Below are 25,520 nucleotides of genomic sequence, written 5' to 3' on the forward strand. Positions count from 1 at the left end.
GAAACACAAACAACTGACCCCCAAAGGTCCACAAATATGTATAATCAGATAAAAAGACAGTTAACTAAAACTCTCCGACATGCTCCAAACCAAAAATGTACTATAAATATTTATTTAAACATACAGAGTGAAGAAACATTTTGGGTACAGATTTTGCTGAAGGAGATATAGAGGGCTAACGGAGTTTATTGAACTAATCTTCTGATTGAATAACTACAAGATATTTTCTAGGGTTCAAAAAAAGTTAAATCAAGAAGAGTTCTTCGAATAAAATGGGTAACTGATGACACAAAATATTCAAATTTGATATCTGATTGCAGCTTCGGTAAGGACTCAAACGCAGATGCAATAATGAAGTAAAGGGTTTTCTGTCAACTGCGAACGTAACTGGATTTTGTATGTGAATAATCAATCCGAGGTCTTGGGGGAAAATTTGAGGGTAACTGACATGCACGACTTATTGGGATCGATAACAAGTCCAAGTTATTGGATCAAGTTGCCTTATTTTTACATAAGCAGTCATAACTAGATATAGACTAGACTATAGACTAGACTATAGACTAGACTATAGACTAGACTATAGACTAGACTATAGACTAGACTATAGACTAGACTATAGACTAGACTATAGACTAGACTATAGACTAGACTATAGACTAGACTATAGACTAGACTATAGAATAGACTATAGACTAGACTATAGACTAGACTATAGACTAGACTATAGACTAGACTATAGACTAGACTATAGACTAGATTATAGACTAGACTATAGACTAGACTATAGACTAGACTATAGACTAGACTATAGAATAGACTATAGAATAGACTATAGAATAGACTATAGAATAGACTATAGACTAGACTATAGACTAGACTATAGACTAGACTATAGACTAGACTATAGACTAGACTATAGACTAGACTATAGACTAGACCATAGACTAGACTATAGACTAGACTATAGACTAGACTATAGACTAGACCATAGACTAGACTATAGACTAGACTATAGACTAGACTATAGACTAGACTATAGACTAGACTATAGACTAGACTATAGACTAGACTATAGTCTAGACTAAAGACTAGACTATAGACTAGACTAGACTAGACTATAGACTAGACTAGAGACTAGACTATAGACTAGACTATAGACTAGACTATAGACTAGACTATAGACTAGACTATAGACTAGACTATAGACTAGACTATAGACTAGACTATAGACTAGACTATAGACTAGACTATAGACTAGACTATAGACTAGACTATAGACTAGACTATAGACTAGACTATAGACTAGACTATAGACTAGACTATAGACTAGACTATAGACTAGACTATAGACTAGACTATAGACTAGACTATAGACTAGACTATAGACTAGACTATAGACTAGACTATAGACTAGACTATAGACTAGACTATAGACTAGACTATAGACTAGACTATAGACTAGACTATAGACTAGATATAGACTAGACTATAGACTAGACTATAGACTAGACTATAGACTAGACAGACTAGACTATAGACTAGACTATAGACTAGACTTAGACTAGACTATAGACTAGACTATAGACTAGACTATAGACTAGACTATAGACTAGACTATAGACTAGACTATAGACTAGACTATAGACTAGACTATAGACTAGACTATAGACTAGACTATAGACTAGACTATAGACTAGACTATAGACTAGACTATAGACTAGACTATAGACTAGACTATAGACTAGACTATAGACTAGACTATAGACTAGACTATAGACTAGACTATAGACTAGACTATAGACTAGACTATAGACTAGACTATAGACTAGACTATAGACTAGACTATAGACTAGACTATAGACTAGACTATAGACTAGACTATAGACTAGACTATAGACTAGACTATAGACTAGACTATAGACTAGACTATAGACTAGACTATAGACTAGACTATAGACTAGACTATAGACTAGACTATAGACTAGACTATAGACTAGACTATAGACTAGACTATAGACTAGACTATAGACTAGACTATAGACTAGACTATAGACTAGACTATAGACTAGACTATAGACTAGACTATAGACTAGACTATAGACTAGACTATAGACTAGACTATAGACTAGACTATAGACTAGACTATAGACTAGACTATAGACTAGACTATAGACTAGACTATAGACTAGACTATAGACTAGACTATAGACTAGACTATAGACTAGACTATAGACTAGACTATAGACTAGACTATAGACTAGACTATAGACTAGACTATAGACTAGACTATAGACTAGACTATAGACTAGACTATAGACTAGACTATAGACTAGACTAGACTAGACTATAGACTAGACTATAGACTAGACTATAGACTAGACTATAGACTAGACTATAGACTAGACTATAGACTAGACTATAGACTAGACTATAGACTAGACTATAGACTAGACTATAGACTAGACTATAGACTAGACTATAGACTAGACTATAGACTAGACTATAGACTAGACTATAGACTAGACTATAGACTAGACTATAGACTAGACTATAGACTAGACTATAGACTAGACTATAGACTAGACTATAGACTAGACTATAGACTAGACTATAGACTAGACTATAGACTAGACTATAGACTAGACTATAGACTAGACTAGACTAGACTATAGACTAGACTATAGACTAGACTATAGACTAGACTATAGACTAGACTATAGACTAGACTATAGACTAGACTATAGACTAGACTATAGACTAGACTATAGACTAGACTATAGACTAGACTATAGACTAGACTATAGACTAGACTATAGACTAGACTATAGACTAGACTATAGACTAGACTATAGACTCGACTATAGACTAGACTATAGACTAGACTATAGACTAGACTATAGACTCGACTATAGACTAGACTAAAGACTAGACTATAGACTAGACTATAGACTAGACTATAGACTAGACTATAGACTAGACTATAGACTAGACTAAAGACTAGACTATAGACTAGACTATAGACTAGACTATAGACTAGACTATAGTTCCTAGAAATATTTATTTTATAAAGGTTTTACAAAATCTATTATGAATCTGTTCTTATATAAAAAACACTAGTTTAGTGTCTTTAGTATTCTCTAGAGCAATGATAACTTTTGTGGTGTTACTAGTAATCATGATTCAACGATCTAACTTCAGATTTTTGTATGAACAATTCTGTACCCCACTGTAGGACTACAAACACAACCGAAAAATACAAACAAAACAAAAGTTTTGTTTTATAAGGAACTAACCAACAAACGAAACAAACATTTATCCAACAAAGTGTCGAGGAACAAAGTTTACCTGTAAACTTTTCTTTTTTTCCCTTACTTTTGTTATTAAAAAAAGAAAAAATTGTATACCAACTGAACAAAAAAACACTAACACTGGAACCCCCGAAAAAAATGTACCACTAAATGACTGAAAGGATGATAGGGAAACAAACATAAAGTTGTTTTTATACTCGTTATTATAGTTGTTGCTAGTTTACACTTTAAAGTGGGCATTTAATAAAGTTTATTTAACATTTTACCAGGGAAATGTTCATCTTTGGTAAAATGGTAGATTTTAAGTTTAAAATTAAAAAAAAAAAAAAAAATAAATATTTTACAACTCTTAGTACAACAATTTTGTATAATTGTTCTTTTGTTGTTGTTGCTGTTAATTTTCCAGATGGTCAAACTATATAAAAGGTGTAATTCATAGTTTCATGGAAACCGTTGTTGGCGTTACTACTACGGCTGGCAGTGGTAATGGTGGTAATATATTCATTGGTTTTAATGCGGTCATTGTGAGTAATGTGCCAGTTGGGGCTGGTTTATCGTCCAGTGCTGCCATTGAAATGGCCACATTGACATTTCTAGAACATTTTACCGGTCACAAGGTGGAAAGGTATGTATAGTAAATTATTTCCTTGTTGCTGCTGCTGCCGTTTGTTGTCCTCCTTATTGTTTAACAATACTACAATAAGTATAATGTTTATTTTTCCAGCAGCAGCAGCAAGAGCCACAAATGAAAATTCTTTTTTTTTTATTTTATATTTTTACAAGTATTTTCTCGTAATTTTTATTAAAATGGCCAGTTTTCCATGTTTTTTTATTATTATTTTTAATTTCTTGTTCATTATTTGCAATTTTTACGTTTTATTCTAGTGATGCCAAGCGTGCCTTGATTTGCCAGGCAGCTGAGCATAAATTTGTTGGTATGCCCTGCGGCATCATGGATCAAATGATTTCTGTGGCTGGACAAAAGGATCATGCCTTAATGTTAGATTGTCGGTAAGTTGATGTATAACTTACCAATGTTTTACAGTTTCCTTGGTGTTACAAGGCTGAGAATTAAGTAGTTTGATGAATATTTAAGGAGTTTAAAGAACTTTCTGAAAAGAGAAATAAATAATACATATAAAAAAATAATTTTTTTAACATTTTCTATAACAAGTGAATATTAACAAAAATTTTATGTAAAAAGACTTATTTGCTAAAGTTTTCTAAAAAATTATAATTTTCAATAAAATTTAATTTACGAATTTTCTAAAAATTAAAGAAAATTTCAAACATTTTTTATAAAAAGAAAAAAATTAAAAAATATTCAATAGAAAAATTTAATTTCCTAAAATTTATAGAAAGAGAAAATTTCTACAGAAAAAGAAAATTTTCTACAGAAAGAGAAAATTTTTTACAGAAAGAAAAAATATCCGAAAATTTTTTTTAGAAAGAGAAATTTTCAAAAGGAAAAAAAATTTTTCCGAAAATTTTCTAAAGGAAAAAAATTTTTCGGAAAATTTCTCTTTCTAAAAAAAATTTTTCGGAAAATTTCTCTTTCTATTAAAAAAATTTTCGGAAAATTTCTCTTTCTATAGAAAATTTTCCGAAAATTTCTTTTTCCTTTAGAAAATTTTAGGAAATTTTTTTTCCTTTATACCCCATTTACACATGCACGAAATCTAGTAGATTTCATTCAAAATCTTTTTCCAAATCTAGTCCGTTTACACTTACTATTCTTGACATTTAAGAAGATTTCATTTTTTCTAATATTTCTTGAAAAAGTGTGTGATATGAAAAATAAGAAGGAAAAATGGGATATTTATCAAAATTCCATTTAAAATAAAAAAATAGATATCTAAATACAACATTACCTTTTATTTTAGATTAACTTTTCATTCATGTTTTTCAATTTATAAAAATTTTGTCGACATTTTAATTTTTTTTGTTTGTTTTGTTTTCCTCTTTTTTCTTGTGTAGTGTCGTATTTTTTAGTATTATTTAGGAAAAAACAGAGTTGCATCACTAACAACTATTAGATTTTGAGTAGATTTTAACGAAATCTAGTTACGAAGTAGATTTTGTTTTGTATGGGAAATCTAGTTAAAATCAAGTAGATTTGGCTCGAAATCTCATAAGTACTAGATTTCGTGTATGTGTAAATGGGGTATAAAGGAAAAAAAATTTCCGAAAATTTTCTAAAGGAAAAAGAAATTTTCGGAAAATTTTCTATAGAAAGAGAAATTTTCCGAAAAATTTTTTTTAGAAAGAGAAATTTTCCGAAAAATTTTTTATAGAAAGAGAAATTTTCCGAAAATTGTTTTATAGAAAGCGAATTTTCCGAAAATTTTCTATAAAAAGATAAATTTTCAATAATTTTCTATCGAAGAGACAAATTTTCCAAAAATTTTATAAGAAAAAATATAAATTTCGATAATTTTCTATAAAAATGAGAAAAGTTTCGATATTTTTCTTTAAAAAAAATGTAGTTTTGACTATAGATCAGTCTATAGTAGGGATTACAGATCAGTATATAGTCGAGACTATAGATTAGTCTATAGTCGAGACAATAGATTAGTCTATAGTCGAGACTATAAATTAGTCTATAGTCGAGACTATAGATCAGTCTATAGTCGAGACTATAGATCAGTCTATAGTCGAGACTATAGATCAGTCTATAGTCGATACTTTAGATCAGTCTATAGTCGAGACTATAGATCAGTCTATAGTCGAGACTATAGATCAGTTATAGTCGAGCCTATAGATCAGTTATAATCGAGCCTATAGATCAGTCTAAAGTCGAGACTATAGATCAGTCTATAGCCGAGACTATAGATCAGTCTATAGTCGAGACTATAGATCAGTCTATAGTCGAGACTATAGATCAGTCTATAGTCGAGACTATAGATCAGTCTATAGTCGAGACTATAGACCAGTCTATAGTCGAGACTATAGATCAGCCTATAGTCGGGACTATAGATCAGTCTATAGTCGAGACTATAGATCAGTCTATAATCGAGACTATAGATCAGTCTATAGTCGAGACTATAGATCAGTCTATAGTCGAGACTATAGATCAGTCTATAGTCGAGACTATAGATCAGTCTATAGTCGAGACTATAGATCAGTCTATAGTCGAGACTATAGATCAGTCTATAGTCGAGACTATAGATCAGTCTATAGTCGAGACTATAGATCACTCTATAGTCGAGACTATAGATTAGTCTATAGTCGAGATTATAGATCAGTCTATAGTCGAGACTATAGATCAGTCTATAGTCGCGACTATAGATCAGTCTATAGTCGCGACTATGGATCAGTCTATAGTCGCGACTATAGATCAGTCTAAAGTCGAGACTTTTGATTAGTTTATTGTCGATACTATACATATAGTAGAGACTATAGATTAGTCTATAGTCGGGACTATAGATCAGTCTAAAGTCTAGACTAAAGATCAGTCTATATTAGAGACTACAGATCTGTCTATATTAGGGACTACAGATCAATCTATAGTAGAGACTGTAGATCAGTCTATAAGCGAGACTATAGACTGATCTATAGTATCGACAGTAGACTGATCAATAGTCTGAAAATTTTCTACAAAAAGAGAAAAATTTCTGAAATTTAAAAAATTTTCTATAGAAAAAAAAAAATTTGAAAATTTTTAGAAAAAACTATTAAAAGGAAGAGTTTGAAAAAATTCCTAAAAAAATAAAGTTTCGAATATTATATTTTTTAGTTTCTTATTTAAGTAAAAAACCTTCATTAAGCTAAAAATATTCTGATAAAATAAACATTATACCTCTTCAAAACTCTATCTATCTGCCATAATGACAAAACTTATTCTAAATGACATTTGACACATGACAAAATGTAAATCTAGTTTTTAGCCAATTGCATATTTTAACACTCTATCATTACTGCCACGAAAGAAAGTTTTCTTCTGTCTAAAATTCGCTAACAAGAACTTTAAATTATTACTAAGCTGTTGCTGCCACATAAAAATAGCAACAGAAAAACTGCTAAAAAAATACAAACAAAGATCTTCAAACTGTCAACACAAAAACAAATAACAATAAATGTTGTTTGGTAAAAATTGTTAAAGAATAAAACCAAAATGTGCCTTTGTTAGCAGTTTTTTTTTTTGTTAAATAAATTTTTTATAAAACAAATACTCATCGTAATGTTCTTAGCGCGACAGTTGCTAAACAATAGAAAACAAACAACAGAACGAGCATACTACTATAAATGTATTGTTGTTGACAGTGGAATGAATGTAGCAGCAACAATGCATTTGCTCATTGCATTAAATGCAAACAACGCTATCGCCACGATAGCAAGAATAGCAACGTTAGAAAATTTTCCAAAAAAGAAGTTTTTGTTTTAGTGCTCCAAGTATGTGCCAACTCCCTCTTGGAAAAAATATAAATATTTTTGCATATTATTTTGCAGATATTTTATTTTGAAAAAAAGTTTTTTTACGACTATATTTTCTGCAACAAATTTGTGTATAAAATATGTAAAATATTTTATTTCATTCTGTTGGGTTTTTTCATTGTTGACATTTTTCTGTATGCCTCAGTTAAGCTGCTGTTGGTGTTATGTTACTGTTGCTGTCGTTCTTATATTTCTTTGTTGTTCTTTTTCTTATTTTTTGGAAAAGAAAATCATACATTTCATCTTTATAACTTCTTGCTGTGACTGGGACTATTACTACTTTATGTTGCTCATATCATAACATAAGCTTAAAAGTATCATAATAATAAATACTGTGAGACAGTGAAGACTAGGAACAACTACTTTAGTTCTAGTTCAGTTCTAGTTGAGTTCTAGTTGAGTTCTGGTTGGTTTACGTGGTAGTTCACTACACGCGAACTGTCAAGTAGAATCAAGAGACTCCGTTTTGACCGCTAGTTCAGTTCTAGTTCAGTTCTAGTCCAGTTCTAGTTCTAGTTCAGTTCTAGTTCAGTTCTATTCTAGTTCAGTTCTAGTTCAGTTCTAGTTCAGTTTCTAGTTCATCAGTTCTAGTTCAGTTCTAGTTCAGTTCTAGTTCAGTTCTAGTTCAGTTCTAGTTCAGTTCTAGTTCAGTTCTAGTTCAGTTCTAGTTCAGTTCTAGTTCAGTTCTAGTCAGTTCTAGTTCAGTTCTAGTTCAGTTCTAGTTCAGTTCTAGTTCAGTTCTAGTTCAGTTCTAGTTCAGTTCTAGTTCAGTTCTAGTTCAGTTCTAGTTCAGTTCTAGTTCAGTTCTAGTTCAGTTCTAGTTCAGTTCTAGTTCAGTTCTAGTTCAGTTCTAGTTCAGTTCTAGTTCAGTTCTAGTTCAGTTCTAGTTCAGTTCTAGTTCAGTTCTAGTTCAGTTCTAGTCAGTTCTAGTTCAGTTCTAGTTCAGTTCTAGTTCAGTTCTAGTTCAGTTCTAGTTCAGTTCTAGTTCAGTTCTAGTTCAGTTCTAGTTCAGTTCTAGTTCAGTTCTAGTTCAGTTCTAGTTCAGTTCTAGTTCAGTTCTAGTTCAGTTCTAGTTCAGTTCTAGTTCAGTTCTAGTTCAGTTCTAGTTCAGTTCTAGTTCAGTTCTAGTTCAGTTCTAGTTCAGTTCTAGTTCAGTTCTAGTTCAGTTCTAGTTCAGATTCTAGTTCAGTTCTAGTTCAGTTCTAGTTCAGTTCTAGTTCAGTTCTAGTTCAGTCCTAGTTCAGTTCTAGTTCAGTTCTAGTTCAGTTCTAGTTCAGTTCTAGTTCAGTTCTAGTTCAGTTCTAGTTCAGTTCTAGTTCAGTTCTAGTTCAGTTCTAGTTCAGTTCTAGTTCAGTTCTAGTTCAGTTCTAGTTCAGTTCTAGTTCAGTTTCTAGTTCAGTTCTAGTTCAGTTCTAGTTCAGTTCTAGTTTCAGTTCTAGTTCAGTTCTAGTTCAGTTCTAGTTCAGTTCTAGTTCAGTTCTAGTCAGTTCTAGTTCAGTTCTAGTTCAGTTCTAGTTCAGTTCTAGTTCAGTTCTAGTTCAGTTCTAGTTCAGTTCTAGTTCAGTTCTATTAGTTTCTATTCAGTTCTAGTTCAGTTCTAGTTCAGTTCTAGTTCAGTTCTAGTTCAGTTCTAGTTCAGTTCTAGTTCAGTTCTAGTTCAGTTCTAGTTCAGTTCTAGTTCAGTTCTAGTTCAGTTCTAGTTCAGTTCTAGTTCAGTTCTAGTTCAGTTCTAGTTCAGTTCTAGTTCAGTTCTAGTTCAGTTCTAGTTCAGTTCTAGTTCAGTTCTAGTTCAGTTCTAGTTCAGTTCTAGTTCAGTTCTAGTTCAGTTCTAGTTCAGTTCTAGTTCAGTTCTAGTTCAGTTCTAGTTCAGTTCTAGTTCAGTTCTAGTTCAGTTCTAGTTCAGTTCTAGTTCAGTTCTAGTTCAGTTCTAGTTCAGTTCTAGTTCAGTTCTAGTTCAGTTCTAGTTCAGTTCTAGTTCAGTTCTAGTTCAGTTCTAGTTCAGTTCTAGTTCAGTTCTAGTTCAGTTTTAGTTCAGTTCTAGTTCAGTTCTAGTTCAGTTCTAGTTCAGTTCTAGTTCAGTTCTAGTTCAGTTCTAGTTCAGTTCTAGTTCAGTTCTAGTTCAGTTCTAGTTCAGTTCTAGTTCAGTTCTAGTTCAGTTCTAGTTCAGTTCTAGTTCAGTTCTAGTTCAGTTCTAGTTCAGTTCTAGTTCAGTTCTAGTTCAGTTCTAGTTCAGTTCTAGTTCAGTTCTAGTTCAGTTCTAGTTCAGTTCTAGTTCAGTTCTAGTTCAGTTCTAGTTCAGTTCTAGTTCAGTTCTAGTTCAGTTCTAGTTCAGTTCTAGTTCAGTTCTAGTTCAGTTCTAGTTCAGTTCTAGTTCAGTTCTAGTTCAGTTCTAGTTCAGTTCTAGTTCAGTTCTAGTTCAGTTCTAGTTCAGTTCTAGTTCAGTTCTAGTTCAGTTCTAGTTCAGTTCTAGTTCAGTTCTAGTTCAGTTCTAGTTCAGTTCTAGTTCAGTTCTAGTTCAGTTCTAGTTCAGTTTAGTTCAGTTCTAGTTCAGTTCTAGTTCAGTTCTAGTTCAGTTCTGGTTCAGTTCTAGTTCAGTTCTAGTTCAGTTCTAGTTCAGTTCTAGTTCAGTTCTAGTTCAGTTCTAGTTCAGTTCTAGTTCAGTTCTAGTTCAGTTCTAGTTCAGTTCTAGTTCAGTTCTAGTTCAGTTCTAGTTCAGTTCTAGTTCAGTTCTAGTTCAGTTCTAGTTCAGTTCTAGTTCAGTTCTGTCAGTTCTAGTTCAGTTCTAGTAGTTCTAGTTCATTTCTAGTTCAGTTCTAGTTCAGTTTAGTGCAGTCCCAAAGGACGTAATTCCTGAGGAAATTATGAGTTTTGAATAAGTCTTAAAACGAAGAAGTCAAAATCGTAGATTCCTAAGAAACATTTTCATTATAGCACTATGCCACTGTTACACCTTTATACTTTATGTCCCTAAAAAATAAGTTTACACCACCTCCTTTATTACCAAAAAAGAAGTAAGTTACTTGCATCCTATCTTTCTTTATATCTTAAGAAAAAAAGTAACCAGAAAATATACATAAGAGGTTCAAATAAGGAAAATTCAAAAAAATAGACGTTCTTTTGTTTGAATTTCCATAAATTCAAATTAGATTGTAATATTATATTCAAAATGGATTTTATGGTAGATTGCATTCTGTGGTAAAGTACGGAAAAAGACATCTACTAAAAATATAAAAAGATACTCATATGCATATGACTTATGTATGAAGTGCAAGTGTAAAAAATATACAAAATTTTATTTGTCTTAAAGTTTTATTCCTTTTTATATGCAGGTGTGTTTATCTTAAAAATTATTTTTATTCTGAGGTTTACGGTAGATGGGTTGTTATTTATTTTACAAATTAAATTATTCTGTTTTCATTCGAATGTATGATTTGGCTTTTTTCTTATCTAAATATTACAAAAACTAAATTTGTTATGACAATTATAAATTTATTTAAAGATTTTCTTGATTTGTTTTATATTTTTTTCTAGTGAGTTGTTGAAAAGTACACATAATTTTGATAATTTAGCAAATTAAGATTGTGGTTAAAGATTTTGTATTTGTATTTTAATAATTGTTCTTCAGAATTTGAAATTTTTTAACGAAATAATAAATTATAACTATAAAATTCTATTCTACTGCTTTCTACTTTCATATTCCAATACTGAACTAGAACTGAACTACCTTATTATTATCATTGACCATTTTAAAATTGTCAACGATATAACTGCACAATTATGGGAACCCACGAAATTTAATCCATAAGTTGTTAAATGTGAACGACGATAGAGCTAAAATAAAAACATTTTACAATTCTCTTAACATTTTGTTAAATAAATAGAATTAAATAATAGGCAGATGAACTAACAAAGTTTGAAAGAGAAATAAAAAACCTAGAACAAATTATTTTAACGATGATCACAGGTGAAATAAAATTAAACAATAGAAAGAAGTTTAAGTCTTTTTGAATACAAGAATACAAAAAATAGACAAAAGAATAAACTAAAACATACGTATTAACAAATTATGGTATTTGGAGAATATTAACTTGAGCAAATACATTTGCTGTGTACAGTAGTATAAACCCAAGTACAAGCATTTGAACGCTATACAATATCATATCTTGCTTTATATTTATACTTTTTTGTTTAAACTAAAAGAATAAACTCTAAAATCTACCAAAAAAGACAATACAACTAAAATTCTATTGTTTTATAAAAGTAGATTTGTAGTCCCTTTTGGAAAATGGAACATATTTTAAACTAATGTACAATGATTGTGTAAAAAGTATAGAATATTTGTATGTTTTTTCTTTTCTTCTCTACTCGTTGTTATTCATGTTATAAATTGCATTACAATTTCTATTTCCGGTTTAAACGAGCTATATCCTATGGCTAATAGAAAACTATGTAAATACGAAAGTAGGAACAGCAGCAGCAAGTAAAAAAGACAAATATATTTTTAGAAAATATGTCTGCCATACATACGTTTGAATATTTTTCAAAATTTATTACATATTGGCCTTTTTACATGAAATGACTATGTTTGTGCCCTGCAGGAATTTTAAAATACAATTGCTACACGTGTGCCTGCATGTGCATGTTTGTGTTAGTTAGTCATTATATTCAATTTACATATTTGCCTTTAAATATAACGTCTATACAAACTTGTATAATTTGACAGTGGGATATATTTTTTGAGAGATTTTCTAAAAACTAGAACTGAACTAAAACTGAACTAGAACTGAACTAGAACTGAACTAGAACTGAACTAGAACTGAACTAGAACTGAACTAGAACTGAACTAGAACTGAACTAGAACTGAACTAGAACTGAACTAGAACTGAACTAGAACTGAACTAGAACTGAACTAGAACTGAACTAGAACTGAACTAGAACTGAACTAGAACTGAACTAGAACTGAACTAGAACTGAACTAGAACTGAACTAGAACTGAACTAGAACTGAACTAGAACTGAACTAGAACTGAACTAGAACTGAACTAGAACTGAACTAGAACTGAACTAGAACTGAACTAGAACTGAACTAGAACTGAACTAGAACTGAACTAGAACTGAACTAGAACTGAACTAGAACTGAACTAGAACTGAACTAGAACTGAACTAGAACTGAACTAGAACTGAACTAGAACTGAACTAGAACTGAACTAGAACTGAACTAGAACTGAACTAGAACTGAACTAGAACTGAACTAGAACTGAACTAGAGCTGAACTAGAACTGAACTAGAACTGAACTAGAACTAGAATTGAACTAGAACTGAACTTGAATTGAACTAGAATTGAACTATAATTGAACTAGAATTGAACTAGAACTGAACTAGAGCTGAACTATAACTGAACTAGAACTGAACTAGAACTGAACTAGAACTAGAATTGAACTAGAACTGAACTTGAATTGAACTAGAATTGAACTATAATTGAACTAGAACTGAACTAGAACTGAACTAGAACTGAACTAGAACTGAACTAGAACTGAACTAGAACTGAACTAGAACTGAACTAGAACTGAACTAGAACTGAACTAGAACTGAACTAGAACTGAACTAGAACTGAACTAGAACTGAACTAGAACTGAACTAGAACTGAACTAGAACTGAACTAGAACTGAACTAGAACTGAACTAGAACTGAACTAGAACTGAACTAGAACTGAACTAGAACTGAACTAGAACTGAACTAGAACTGAACTAGAACTGAACTAGAACTGAACTAGAACTGAACTAGAACTGAACTAGAACTGAACTAGAACTGAACTAGAACTGAACTAGAACTGAACTAGAACTGAACTAGAACTGAACTAGAACTGAACTAGAACTGAACTAGAACTGAACTAGAACTGAACTAGAACTGAACTAGAACTGAACTAGAACTAGAATTGAACTAGAACTGAACTTGAATTGAACTAGAATTGAACTATAATTGAACTAGAACTGAACTAGAACTGAACTAGAACTGAACTAGAACTGAACTAGAACTGAACTAGAACTGAACTAGAACTGAACTAGAACTGAACTAGAACTGAACTAGAACTGAACTAGAACTGAACTAGAACTGAACTAGAACTGAACTAGAACTGAACTAGAACTGAACTAGAACTGAACTAGAACTGAACTAGAACTGAACTAGAACTGAACTAGAACTGAACTAGAACTGAACTAGAGCTGAACTAGAACTACTAGAACTGAACTAGAACTGAACTAGAACTGAACTAGAACTAGAATTGAACTAGAACTGAACTTGAATTGAACTAGAATTGAACTATAATTGAACTAGAATTGAACTAGAACTGAACTAGAACTGAACTAGAACTGAACTAGAACTGAACTAGAACTGAACTAGAACTGAACTAGAACTAGAATTGAACGAGAACTGAACTTGAATTGAACTATAATTGAACTAGAATTGAACTAGAATTGAACTAGAATTGAACTAGAATTGAACTAGAATTGAACTAGAATTGAACTAGAATTGAACTAAAATTGAACTAGAACTGAACTAGAACTGAACTAGAACTGAACTAGATCTTTTACTTATAATTATTTGTGGAAAATTTCCCTATATCTGGAATTTGACCACGGTATTGAAGTTATTGCCCAAAAAGCACCCGTACAAATTCGTATCAAAAATATTTTCTATTTTAATATTGTTTTTGAATCCTTTATTTCAAACTTTGTCCTTTTTATTCTATTGTTTATGAATACGTGTAAATTGTACACTCTGAAATTGTGTGTGTGTGTGTCGCAATGTATATCTTTATGAAAAGATGTGTGTATGTGTCTATTATTTGTCTCTCTAGTTAAAAATGTGTATGTAAATTTATTTTCTGTTGTTTTTGTCATTGTAGCTCTTTGGAAACATTCCAAATTCCATTTGTTGCCGGTGAAAAGGATCTCGTGGTTTTAATTTGCAATTCAGATGTGCGGCATGAGTTATCCGACAGTGAATATCCAACAAGGCGAAAACAATGCTTGGAGGCACTCAAGTTAATGGGACTGAAGAGCTATAGAGATGCAACAGAAGGCAACTTGTCAGGTAATTAATGCTTATGTTATTATTATGCCCGGGTGTAAATATGCATACCTATGGAGGAATGGTCGTAGGTATCTCTACCTACCTATCTACGTATCATGTAAATGATTTCTATTTCTAGTCTTTTGTGATTGTTTGTCTTTAGAACATCATTGTCGATAATCGTAACAACATCTGTGGCAGCAATAGAAACTGCAGCAACAAAACATTGTCTAACATACAATAGGGTCATTCAGACGTAGGCTTAACATATTTTGTATCCCAAACTCCAAAGTGGATTCATTTTATCTCTTGGGCATACCTTAATTTGTGCAGGATGAATTCGCTGTAACATCTTGCGATAACAATGATGACTATTTATATCTCTGACTTAAATGTTGCTAAATGTTGGCTGTAACCTGAATTTAGCATTGTTGCTTATGTTGTATACATTAAAACTTCTATTATCCTTACAACTGACATGTTTTGTTTTCAACATGCAACTACTATGTTCTATACATTGCATTTCTATGATTTTTATCGCAATTTAACTTGTTACTGCAATATTTCTAGCTCGTCTATTGTCCATTATTTTATATTGCAAATTTCCGCAGAAGAAATGGAGCATATGTTTACTTTTATTCTAATCATTACGGTCAAACAGTTTTCATTGAATTTTGATCAGTATATGAGAGAATGCATTAGTTTTAGAAACCAGCATCTAGTCTTGTCTGTAGTATAGTCTTTATTCTAGTCTATAATCTAGTATATAGTCTAGTCTATAGTCTAGTCTATAGTCTAGTCTATAGTCTAGTCTATAGTCTAGTCTATAGTCTAGTCTATAGTCTAGTCCATAGTCTAGTCTATAGTCTAGTCTATAGTCTAGTCTATAGTCTAGTCTATAGTCTAGTCTATAGTCTAGTCTATAGTCTAGTCTATAGTCTAGTCTATAGTCTAGTCTATAGTCTAGTCTATAGTCTAGTCTATAGTCTAGTCTATAGTCTAGTCTATAGTCTAGTCTATAGTCTAGTCTATAGTCTAGTCTATAGTCTAGTCTATAGTCTAGTCTATAGTCTAGTCTATAGTCTAGTCTATAGTCCTAGTCTATAGTCTAGTCTATAGTCTAGTCTATAGTCTAGTCTATAGTCTCAGTCTATTGTAGTCTAGTCTATAGTCTAGTCTATAGTCTAGTCTATAGTCTAGTCTATAGTCTAGTCTATAGTCTAGTCTATAGTCTAGTCCTATAGTCTAGTCTATAGTCTAGTCTATAGTCTAGTCTATAGTCTAGTCTATAGTCTAGTCTATAGTCTAGTCTATAGTCTAGTCTATAGTCTAGTCTATAGTCTAGTCTATAGTCTAGTCTATAGTCTAGTCTATAGTCTAGTCTATAGTCTAGTCTATAGTCTAGTCTATAGTCTAGTCTATAGTCTAGTCTATAGTCTAGTCTATAGTCTAGTCTATAGTCTAGTCTATAGTCTAGTCTATAGTCTAGTCTATAGTCTAGTCTATAGTCTAGTCTAGTCTAGTCTATAGTCTAGTCTAGTCTATAGTCTAGACTATAGTCTAGTCTATAGTCTAGTCTATAGTCTAGTCTATAGTCTAGTCTACAGTCTAGTCTATAGTCTAGTCTATAGTCTAGTCTATAGTCTAGTCTATAGTCTAGTCTATAGTCTAGTCTATAGTCTAGTCTATAGTCTAGTCTATAGTCTAGTCTATAGTCTAGTCTATAGTCTAGTCTATAGTCTAGTCTATAGTCTAGTCTATAGTCTAGTCTATAGTCTAGTCTATAGTCTAGTCTATAGTCTAGTCTATAGTCTAGTCTATAGTCTAGTCTATAGTCTAGTCTATAGTCTAGTCTATAGTCTAGTCTATAGTCTAGTCTATAGTCTAGTCTATAGTCTAGTCTAGTCTATAGTCTAGTCTAGTCTATAGTCTAGTCTAGTCTATAGTCTAGTCTATAGTCTAGTTTATAGTCTAGTCTATTGTCTAGTCTATAGTCTAGTCTATAGTCTAGTCTATAGTCTAGTCTATAGTCTAGTCTATAGTCTAGTCTATAGTCTAGTCCATAGTCTATTCTATAGTCTAGTCTATAGTCTAGTCTATAGTCTAGTCTATAGTCTAGTCTATAGTCTAGTCTATAGTCTAGTCTATAGTCTAGTCTATAGTCTAGTCTATAGTCTAGTCTATTGTCTAGTCTATTGTCTAGTCTATAGTCTAGTCTATAGTCTAGCCTATAGTCTAGTCTATAGTCTAGTCTATAGTCTAGTCTATAGTCTAGTCTATAGTCTAGTCTATAGTCTAGTCTATAGTCTATCTATAGTCTAGTCTATAGTCTAGTCTATAGTCTAGTCTATAGTCTAGTCTATTGTCTAGTCTATTGTCTAGTCTATAGTCTAGTCTATAGTCTAGTCTATAGTCTAGTCTATAGTCTAGTCTATAGTCTAGTCTATAGTCTAGTCTATAGTCTAGTCTATAGTCTAGTCTATAGTCTAGTCTATAGTCTAGTCTATAGTCTAGTCTATAGTCTAGTCTAGTCTATAGTCTAGTCTATAGTCTAGTCTATAGTCTAGTCTATAGTCTAGTCTATAGTCTAGTCTATAGTCTAGTCTATAGTCTAGTCTATAGTCTAGTCTATAGTCTAGTCTATAGTCTAGTCTATAGTCTAGTCTATAGTCTAGTCTATAGTCTAGTCTATAGTCTAGTCTATAGTCTAGTCTATAGTCTAGTCTATAGTCTAGTCTATAGTCTAGTCTATAGTCTAGTCTATAGTCTAGTCTATAGTCTAGTCTATAGTCTAGTCTATAGTCTAGTCTATAGTCTAGTCTATAGTCTAGTCTATAGTCTAGTCTATAGTCTAGTCTATAGTCTAGTCTATAGTCTAGTCTATAGTCTAGTCTATAGTCTAGTCTATAGTCTAGTCTATAGTCTAGTCTATAGTCTAGTCTATAGTCTAGTCTATAGTCTAGTCTATAGTCTAGTCTATAGTCTAGTCTATAGTCTAGTCTATAGTCTAGTTTATAGTCTAGTCTATAGTCTAGTTTATAGTCTAGTCTATAGTCTAGTCTATAGTCTAGTCTATAGTCTAGTCTATAGTCTAGTCTATAGTCTAGTCTATAGTCTAGTCTATAGTCTAGTCTATAGTCTAGTCTATAGTCTAGTATATAGTCTAGTCTATAGTCTAGTCTATAGTCTAGTCTATAGTCTAGTCTATAGTCTAGTCTATAGTCTAGTCTATAGTCTAGTCTATAGTCTAGTCTATAGTCTAGTGTATAGTCTAGTCTATAGTCTAGTCTATAGTCTAGTCTATTATCTATTCTATAGTCTAGTCTATAGTCTAGTGTATAGTCTAGTCTATAGTCTAGTCTATAGTCTAGTCTATAGTCTAGTCTATAGTCTAGTCTATAGTCTAGTCTATAGTCTAGTCTATAATCTATTCTATAGTCTAGTCCATAGTCTAGTCTATAGTCTAGTCTATAGTCTAGTCTATAGTCTAGTGTATAGTCTAGTCTATTGTGTAGTATATAGTCTAGTCTATAGTCTAGTGTATAGTCTAGTCTATAGTCTAGTCTATAGTCTAGTCCATAGTCTAGTCTATAGTCTAGTCTATAGTCTAGTCTATAGTCTAGTCTATAGTCTAGTCTATAGTCTAGTCTATAGTTTAGTGTATAGTCTAGTATATAGTCTAGTCTATAGTCTAGTTTATAATCTATTCTATAGTCTAGTCTATAGTCTAGTCTATAGTCTATTCTATAGTCTAGTCTATAGTCTAGTCTATAGTCTAGTCTATAGTCTAGTTTATAGTCTAGTCTATAGTCTTGTCTATAGTCTATAGTTTAGTCTATAGTCTAGTCTATAGTTTAGTCTATAGTCTAGTCTATAGTCTAGTCTATAGTCTAGTCTATAGTCTAGTCTATAATCTATTCTATAGTCTAGTCCATAGTCTAGTCTATAGTCTAGTCTATAGTCTAGTGTATAGTCTAGTCTATAGTCTAGTCTATAGTCTAGTCTATAGTCTATTCTATAATCTATTCTATAGTCTAGTCCATAGTCTAGTCTATAGTCTAGTGTATAGTCTAGTCTATAGTCTAGTCTATAGTCTAGTCTATAACCTATTCTATAGTCCAGTCCATAGTCTAGTCTATAGTCTAGTCTATAGTCTAGTCTATAGTCTAGTCTATAGTCTAGTCTATAGTCTAGTCTATAGTCTAGTCTATAGTCTAGTCTATAGTCTAGTCTATAGTCTAGTCTATAGTCTAGTCTATAATCTATTCTATAGTCTAGTCTATAATCTATTCTATAGTCTAGTCTATAGTCTAGTCTATAATCTATTCTATAGTCTAGTCTATAGTCTAGTCTATAGTCTAGTCTATAGTCTATTCTATAGTCTATTCTATAGTCTAGTATATAGTCTAGTCTATAGTCTATTATATAGTCTAGTCTATAGTCTAGTCTATAGTCTAGTCTATAGTCTAGTCTAGTCTATAGTCTAGTCTAGTCTATAGTCTAGTCTAGTCTATAGTCTAGTCTATAGTCTAGTATATAGTCTAGTCTATATTCTAGTCTATAGTCTAGTCTATAGTCTAGTCTATAGTCTAGTCTATAGTCTAGTCTATAGTCTAGTCTATAGTCTAGTCTATAGTCTAGTCTATAGTCTAGTCTATAGTCTAGTCTATAGTCTAGTCTGGTCTATAGTCTAGTCTATAGTCTAGTCTATAGTCTAGTATATAGTCTAGTCTATAGTCTAGTCTATAGTCTAGTCTATAGTCTAGTCTATAGTCTAGTCTATAGTCTAGTCTATAGTCTAGTCTATAGTCTAGTCTATAGTCTAGTCTATAGTCTAGTCTATAGTCTAGTAGTCTATAGTCTAGTCTATAGTCTAGTCTATAGTCTAGTCTATAGTCTAGTCTATAGTCTAGTCTATAGTCTAGTCTATAGTCTAGTCTATAGTCTAGTCTATAGTCTAGTCTATAGCCTAGTCTATAGTCTAGTCTATAGTCTAGTCTAGTGTTTTTCAATTTTGTGTTTTCTATATTTTGCTCTTAATCACAACAGAAATTATTCAGGTACTAATTAGATTTTTGAATTTTACTTAACTATAAGAGACACAATGACGACATTTTTTTAAATTAAAACACAAAAATTAGATTTCCCTGCAGTTATTATAAAACTTGTTAAAATGATCTGATAAGAAAGTAAAAAGGTTTGCCTTTCACTCTTATCAAAAGAATCTTGTCCTTTGGGGGCTGCAACAACACGGTAATGGTCATTTATATAATTTTAGAAAAAAAAAACTCAACATGATTTTTTACTTCAACTTCATTTTTACACTTCAATATTTAATTTCCGGCTGAAATAAGGCGTTAAAGCGGAAAAGACGAACATGAACGAATAATTCAAAAAAAAGGTATGACAACTTTTTATGTGGAAATAAGTTAAAATTATAAAATTTTTGTTCTTATAACTGTACAATATTTTTTTGTAATATTATTAATATGCTGCGGATGTAAATCAACAACAAATCAGCTTACAAGCCTAAGGACATTTTCAGGAAAATACAAAAACTCTTAAAAAACGGTTTTTATTTATAGGGATGTTGGAAAACTGACTAAAGGTATTTTGGGGGTGACAGTCAGATTTCAGAGACTTAGCTGTTTACGCGATTTTTGTTGATGTTGTTTTTCTTGTTACACAAAAAGTAAAGAATCATAAACATCTGACGTTTAACAGTCAACATTCTCAAGGTATCATTAAAAATTAAAATGATATAAGCGTGAAAATTCAAAATAAAATAAAAACGATGAAAAATATTTATGTTTTCCATCATAAAGTACAGCGCAGCAACTACTGCTTTAAGAGTCTTCATGACACGTTAAGGAAAAGTACAGAAAAATAAATACAAAACGATTATAACAAGTCTGAAGTTTATGAATGAACATTTTCTGTTTATAAAGAAATTATTTATTATCGTCATTGAGGCGTATAAGTAACAGTCTATGTAAATAGTAGCTATAGAAGGAAGAAGATGATAATGCTTTTAAAAAGAAAATTTACATTTTTTATTAATTTTATTTAACAATTTTTTATTGTCAAATAGTATGACAAAAAATTATTAATGACAACATATTTTTGTTGTATTTATGATTTTAAGCGTGTTAAAGTCAGTGGAAATGGTTTTATGGACAGATTTACTATAGAGTTTCAAATACATTTATGTTTTCGTTAAATAATAAAAAAATATATATATTTTTCTGTCGCCTCAGCCTAAGCTTTAACACTTCAACTATAAATTAAAAATTTAATTTTCCAAATGGTTTTCTATTCGAAAAACTAAAAAAAGTTTTTTCATATCGTAATGTTAGTGAATTTTTGTTGAAAATTTACATTTTATGAAGAATTGTAAGTTTAAATTTAAATTTTTAGTGAAACTTCAAAGATTTAGTGAAAACTATCTCTTTAGTAACCAAAAATAGTCGTTCTATGGAAAAGGTCTATAATAAAAAGGGATTTTCGAAGAGAAAGTTTCTCCAACAACAAAACAGATTTTGTAAAGAATTTAGAAATAGAAAAATCCTTAAACAATGACACTTTTCCTTTAAAACAATTCTCTTATACAAAAACAATTTTCTATACAGGAAGCATATTGTATATAAACTCTTTTCTTAAGAAGAAGTCTTTTATATAAAAACGTTTTTTCCATAGAAAAAGTCTCTCATACAATAACAAATTTTCTATAAAAAATTCTTATATAAACATACTCTTTGTACTGAACAAGACACTTTTTAAATATAAAATCTATACAAAACTCTCTTATATCAAGATATCGTTACATTATTTTCTATAGAAACTGTCTCCTTTTTATATAAATACAAAAAATCTCTTATACTAAAAAAGTCTCTTATATTGAAAAAAATTTTCTATGAAAAAGTCTCTTATACTAAGAATTTTTTCTATGGAAAAAGTATCTTATATTAACACCCTTTTTCCATAGCAAAAGTCTCTTATATTAAGACAGCTTTTCTGTAGCAAATGTCTCTTATATTAAAACAGATTTTCTATAGAAAAAGATTCCTATATAAAGACATAAGAAAAGACTCTTACATTAAGACGGTTTTTTTTATAGAAAAAGTCTTTTATAGAAAAAGTGTCTTAGTATAAGAGACTTTTTCTATAGAAAAAGTGTCTTAATACAAGACAGTTTTTCTATAGAAAAAGTCTGTTATATTAAATATATTTTCCTATAGAAAAAGCCCATTGAATAAAGACACTTTTTCTATAGAAAACTGTCCTATATTTATACACTTTTCTATAGAAAAAATCTCTTATATTAAGACACTTTTTCTATAGAAAAAGTCTCCTATATTAAGACACTCTTTCTATAGAAAAAGTCTCTTGTATTAAGACACTTTTACTATAGAAAAAGTCTCTTATATTAAGACACTTTCTATAGAAAAAGTCTCTTATATTAAGACACTTTTTCTATAGAAAAAGTCTCTTATATTAAGACACTTTTTCTATAGAAAAAGTCTCTTATATTAAGACACTTTTTCTACAGAAAAAGTCTCTTATATTAAGACACTTTTTCTACAGAAAAAGTCTCTTATATTAAGACACTTTTTCTACAGAAAAAGTCTCTTATATTAAGACACTTTTTCTATAGAAAAAGTCTCTTATATTAAGACACTTTTTCTATAGAAAAAGTCTCTTATATTAAGACACTTTTTCTATAGAAAAAGTCTCTTATATTAAGACACTTTTTCTATAGAAAAAGTCTCTTATATTAAGACACTTTTTCTATAGAAAAAGTCTCTTATATTAAGACACTTTTTCTATAGAAAAAGTCTCTTATATTAAGACACTTTTTCTATAGAAAAAGTCTCTTATATTAAAACACTTTTTCTATAGAAAAAGTCTCTTATATTAAGACACTTTTTCTATAGAAAAAGTCTCTTATATTAAGACACTTTTTCTATAGAAAAAGTCTCTTATATTAAGACACTTTTTCTATAGAAAAAGTCTCTTATATTAAGACACTTTTTCTATAGAAAAAGACTCTTATATTAAGACACTTTTTCTATAGAAAAAGACTCTTATATTAAGACACTTTTTCTATAGAAAAAGTCTCTTATATTAAGACACTTTTTCTATAGAAAAAGTCTCTTATATTAAGACACTCTTTCTATAGAAAAAGTCTCTTATATTAAGACACTTTTTCCATAGAAAAGTCTCTTATATTAAGACACTTTTTCTATAGAAAAAGTCTCTTATATAAAGACACTTTTTCTACAGAAAAAGTCTCTTATATAAAGACACTTTTTCTACAGAAAAAGTCTCTTATATAAAGACACTTTTTCTACAGAAAAAGTCTCTTATATTATGACACTTTTTCTATAGAAAACTTCTCTTATATTAAGACACTTTTTCTATAAAAAAGTCTCTTATATTAAGACAGTTAGTTTTTCTATAAAAAATCTCTTATATTAAGACACTTTTTCTATAGAAAAAGTCTCTTATATTATGGCACTTTTTATATAGAAAAATTTCTATTATATTAGACACTTTTTCAATAGAAAAAGTCTCTTATATTAAGACACTTTATCTGTAGAAAAAACTGTTATATTAAGACACTCTTATTAAGACATTTTTCCTATAGAAAAATTTCTTCTTATTAAGACACATTTCCTATAGAAAAATTGTCTCTTATTAAGACACTTTTCATATAGAAAAATCTCTCTTTTTAAGATACTTTTCCTATAGGAAAGTCTCCTTATTAAGACACTTTTCCTATAGAAAAATTCTCTCTTATTAAGGCACTCCTATAGAAAATGTTCATCTTATTAAGACACTTTTCCTATAGAAGTCTCTTATATTACGACACTTTTACCATAGAAAAAGTCTCTTATATTAAGACACTTTTACCATAGAAAAATTCTCTTATATTAAGACACTTTTTCTGTAGAAAACGTCTCTTATATTGAGACACTTTTTCTATAGAAAACGTCTCTTATATTGAGACACTTTTCCAATAGAAAAAGTCTCTTATATTAAGACACTTTTTCTATAGAAAAAGTCTTCCCATAGTAAAAGTCTCTTATATTAAGACACTTTTCCTAAAGAAAAAGTCTCTTATATTAAGACGCTATTCCTATAGAAAAAGTCTCTTATATTAAGACACGTTTTCTGCAGAAAAAGTCTCTTATATTAAAACACTTTTTGTGCAGAAAAAGTCTCTTATATTAAGACACTTTTTCTATAGAAAAACTTTCTTATATAAGATTACTTTTTCTATAGAAAAATTTTCTTATATTTTCTCTAGAAAAAGTCTCGCTTATATTAAGATCCTTATTCTACACTTTTTCTAAGAAAAACTCTCTTATATTAAGATACTTTTTCTATTATTATCATTATAATTTTCAACTTTTTCCACCATCATTAAATGAAATTTTTTGTGAGTAAAACTCTATTTAAATAATATATAATTCTAAAAATATACAGGACTATAGGACATTTGACGCCAACTGAGCACTTGTTTTAACTTTTTTTTTTTATAATATAAATAAAATTGATACTGTGCGTTTTGTGTTATATTTCCGTATTATTTTTTACATTTTATTTTAAATAAATTGAATTTGTAAACAAATACAAATAACGAAAAAAAAAAAATACTGCAAAAATATAGAATTTATATTTTATACAAAACATTTCATTCATACAAATTTGTTTTGCTATGCAATCGCATTCATTAAAATAGATCCGGGGCATCAAAGACCAACAAAGTAGATATTTTTTTCTTGTTTGGTTTTTTGTTATAAAAATATATTTTGCTTATTTTTTTTTTGAAATAAATATAATTTGAATTTCATTGAGGGAAATACAAAGCTTGATTTTAATGATGACAACTTTGAAAATGATGATGTCGATTATGTAGGAAGTCTGTAAAAGTAAAGTAATAGTATTTAGTATTTTTAGTAATTTTTTTCATAGTTCATTACACTTAGAATAGATTTTTTTTTTGGAAAAAGTTGGTATAATACTGTAGGTAAATTTAAGAACTCTCTCTGCCTTAATAATGATGGTCCATCCTTCCATGTGTCCATACAAAGTTTATATTCAAATCACTTTTAACAATTTGAACTTCCTTTTTACTTCTTTCACAATTTTTTTGTCATTAGTTGATTGTCACTTTAGCAAAACTTAAAAGGAGTAATGGAACTATTTTTTTGCGCCTTAAATAAGTATGTAACTAGATACCTTTGAAGAAAATATTCCTCAATGTACTTCTAAAATTTCCTCTGTTTGCTTTGTAAGTTTTTCCCTAGGTTTTCTTTTTATTCAAAATAGTTTGCTGCTGTTACTTAGCCAATGCCAGCAGCATAATCAGTCTTTGACTCTAGCCAACTGCTAACAAAGTGTTGCTGCTACCAGCAGCAAGTAGTTTTCAAAGTTGCCTATAAAGCAACTGTATCCGGTAGATTCATCACCTGCGGATATTGTGGCAAGACGAGGTTGTAAAATAAGAAAACGAACGAAACAAAAACTAAACTCTAAAGTTGCCCAAACAACGGCTACTAGATAAGAGCTCAAAATCATTGTCATTTACACTTGAACGTGTAAAGAAGTGTAAAGTAGTGTAAACTAAAGTTGTACATGTAAATTTTTAAATTATTAAGAATGCAAACAATTTGAAATATTTAAGTTTTTTCTTCCACATCAG

The 25,520-nt window shown here is 30.2% G+C and overlaps 1 protein-coding gene across 1 annotated transcript in view; it reads left to right on the top strand.

Moving 5' to 3' along the window:
• The window catches only part of LOC119610337 (galactokinase-like), a 57,095-nt gene that overhangs the window by 8,581 nt on the left and 22,994 nt on the right, over positions 1-25,520 (top strand). Inside the window, exons 4-6 of the mRNA XM_037965500.1 lie at positions 3,715-3,933; positions 4,194-4,319; positions 14,646-14,833. Coding sequence (XP_037821428.1) covers positions 3,715-3,933; positions 4,194-4,319; positions 14,646-14,833 — 533 coding nt within the window. The remainder of the gene's footprint in view (positions 1-3,714; positions 3,934-4,193; positions 4,320-14,645; positions 14,834-25,520) is intronic.

This window comes from Lucilia sericata, unplaced genomic scaffold, assembly GCF_015586225.1.
Source record: "Lucilia sericata isolate MDLA Ls3-8-SP2 unplaced genomic scaffold, ASM1558622v1 Contig001160F_arrow, whole genome shotgun sequence".
NCBI classification, from domain to species: Eukaryota; Metazoa; Arthropoda; class Insecta; order Diptera; family Calliphoridae; genus Lucilia; species Lucilia sericata.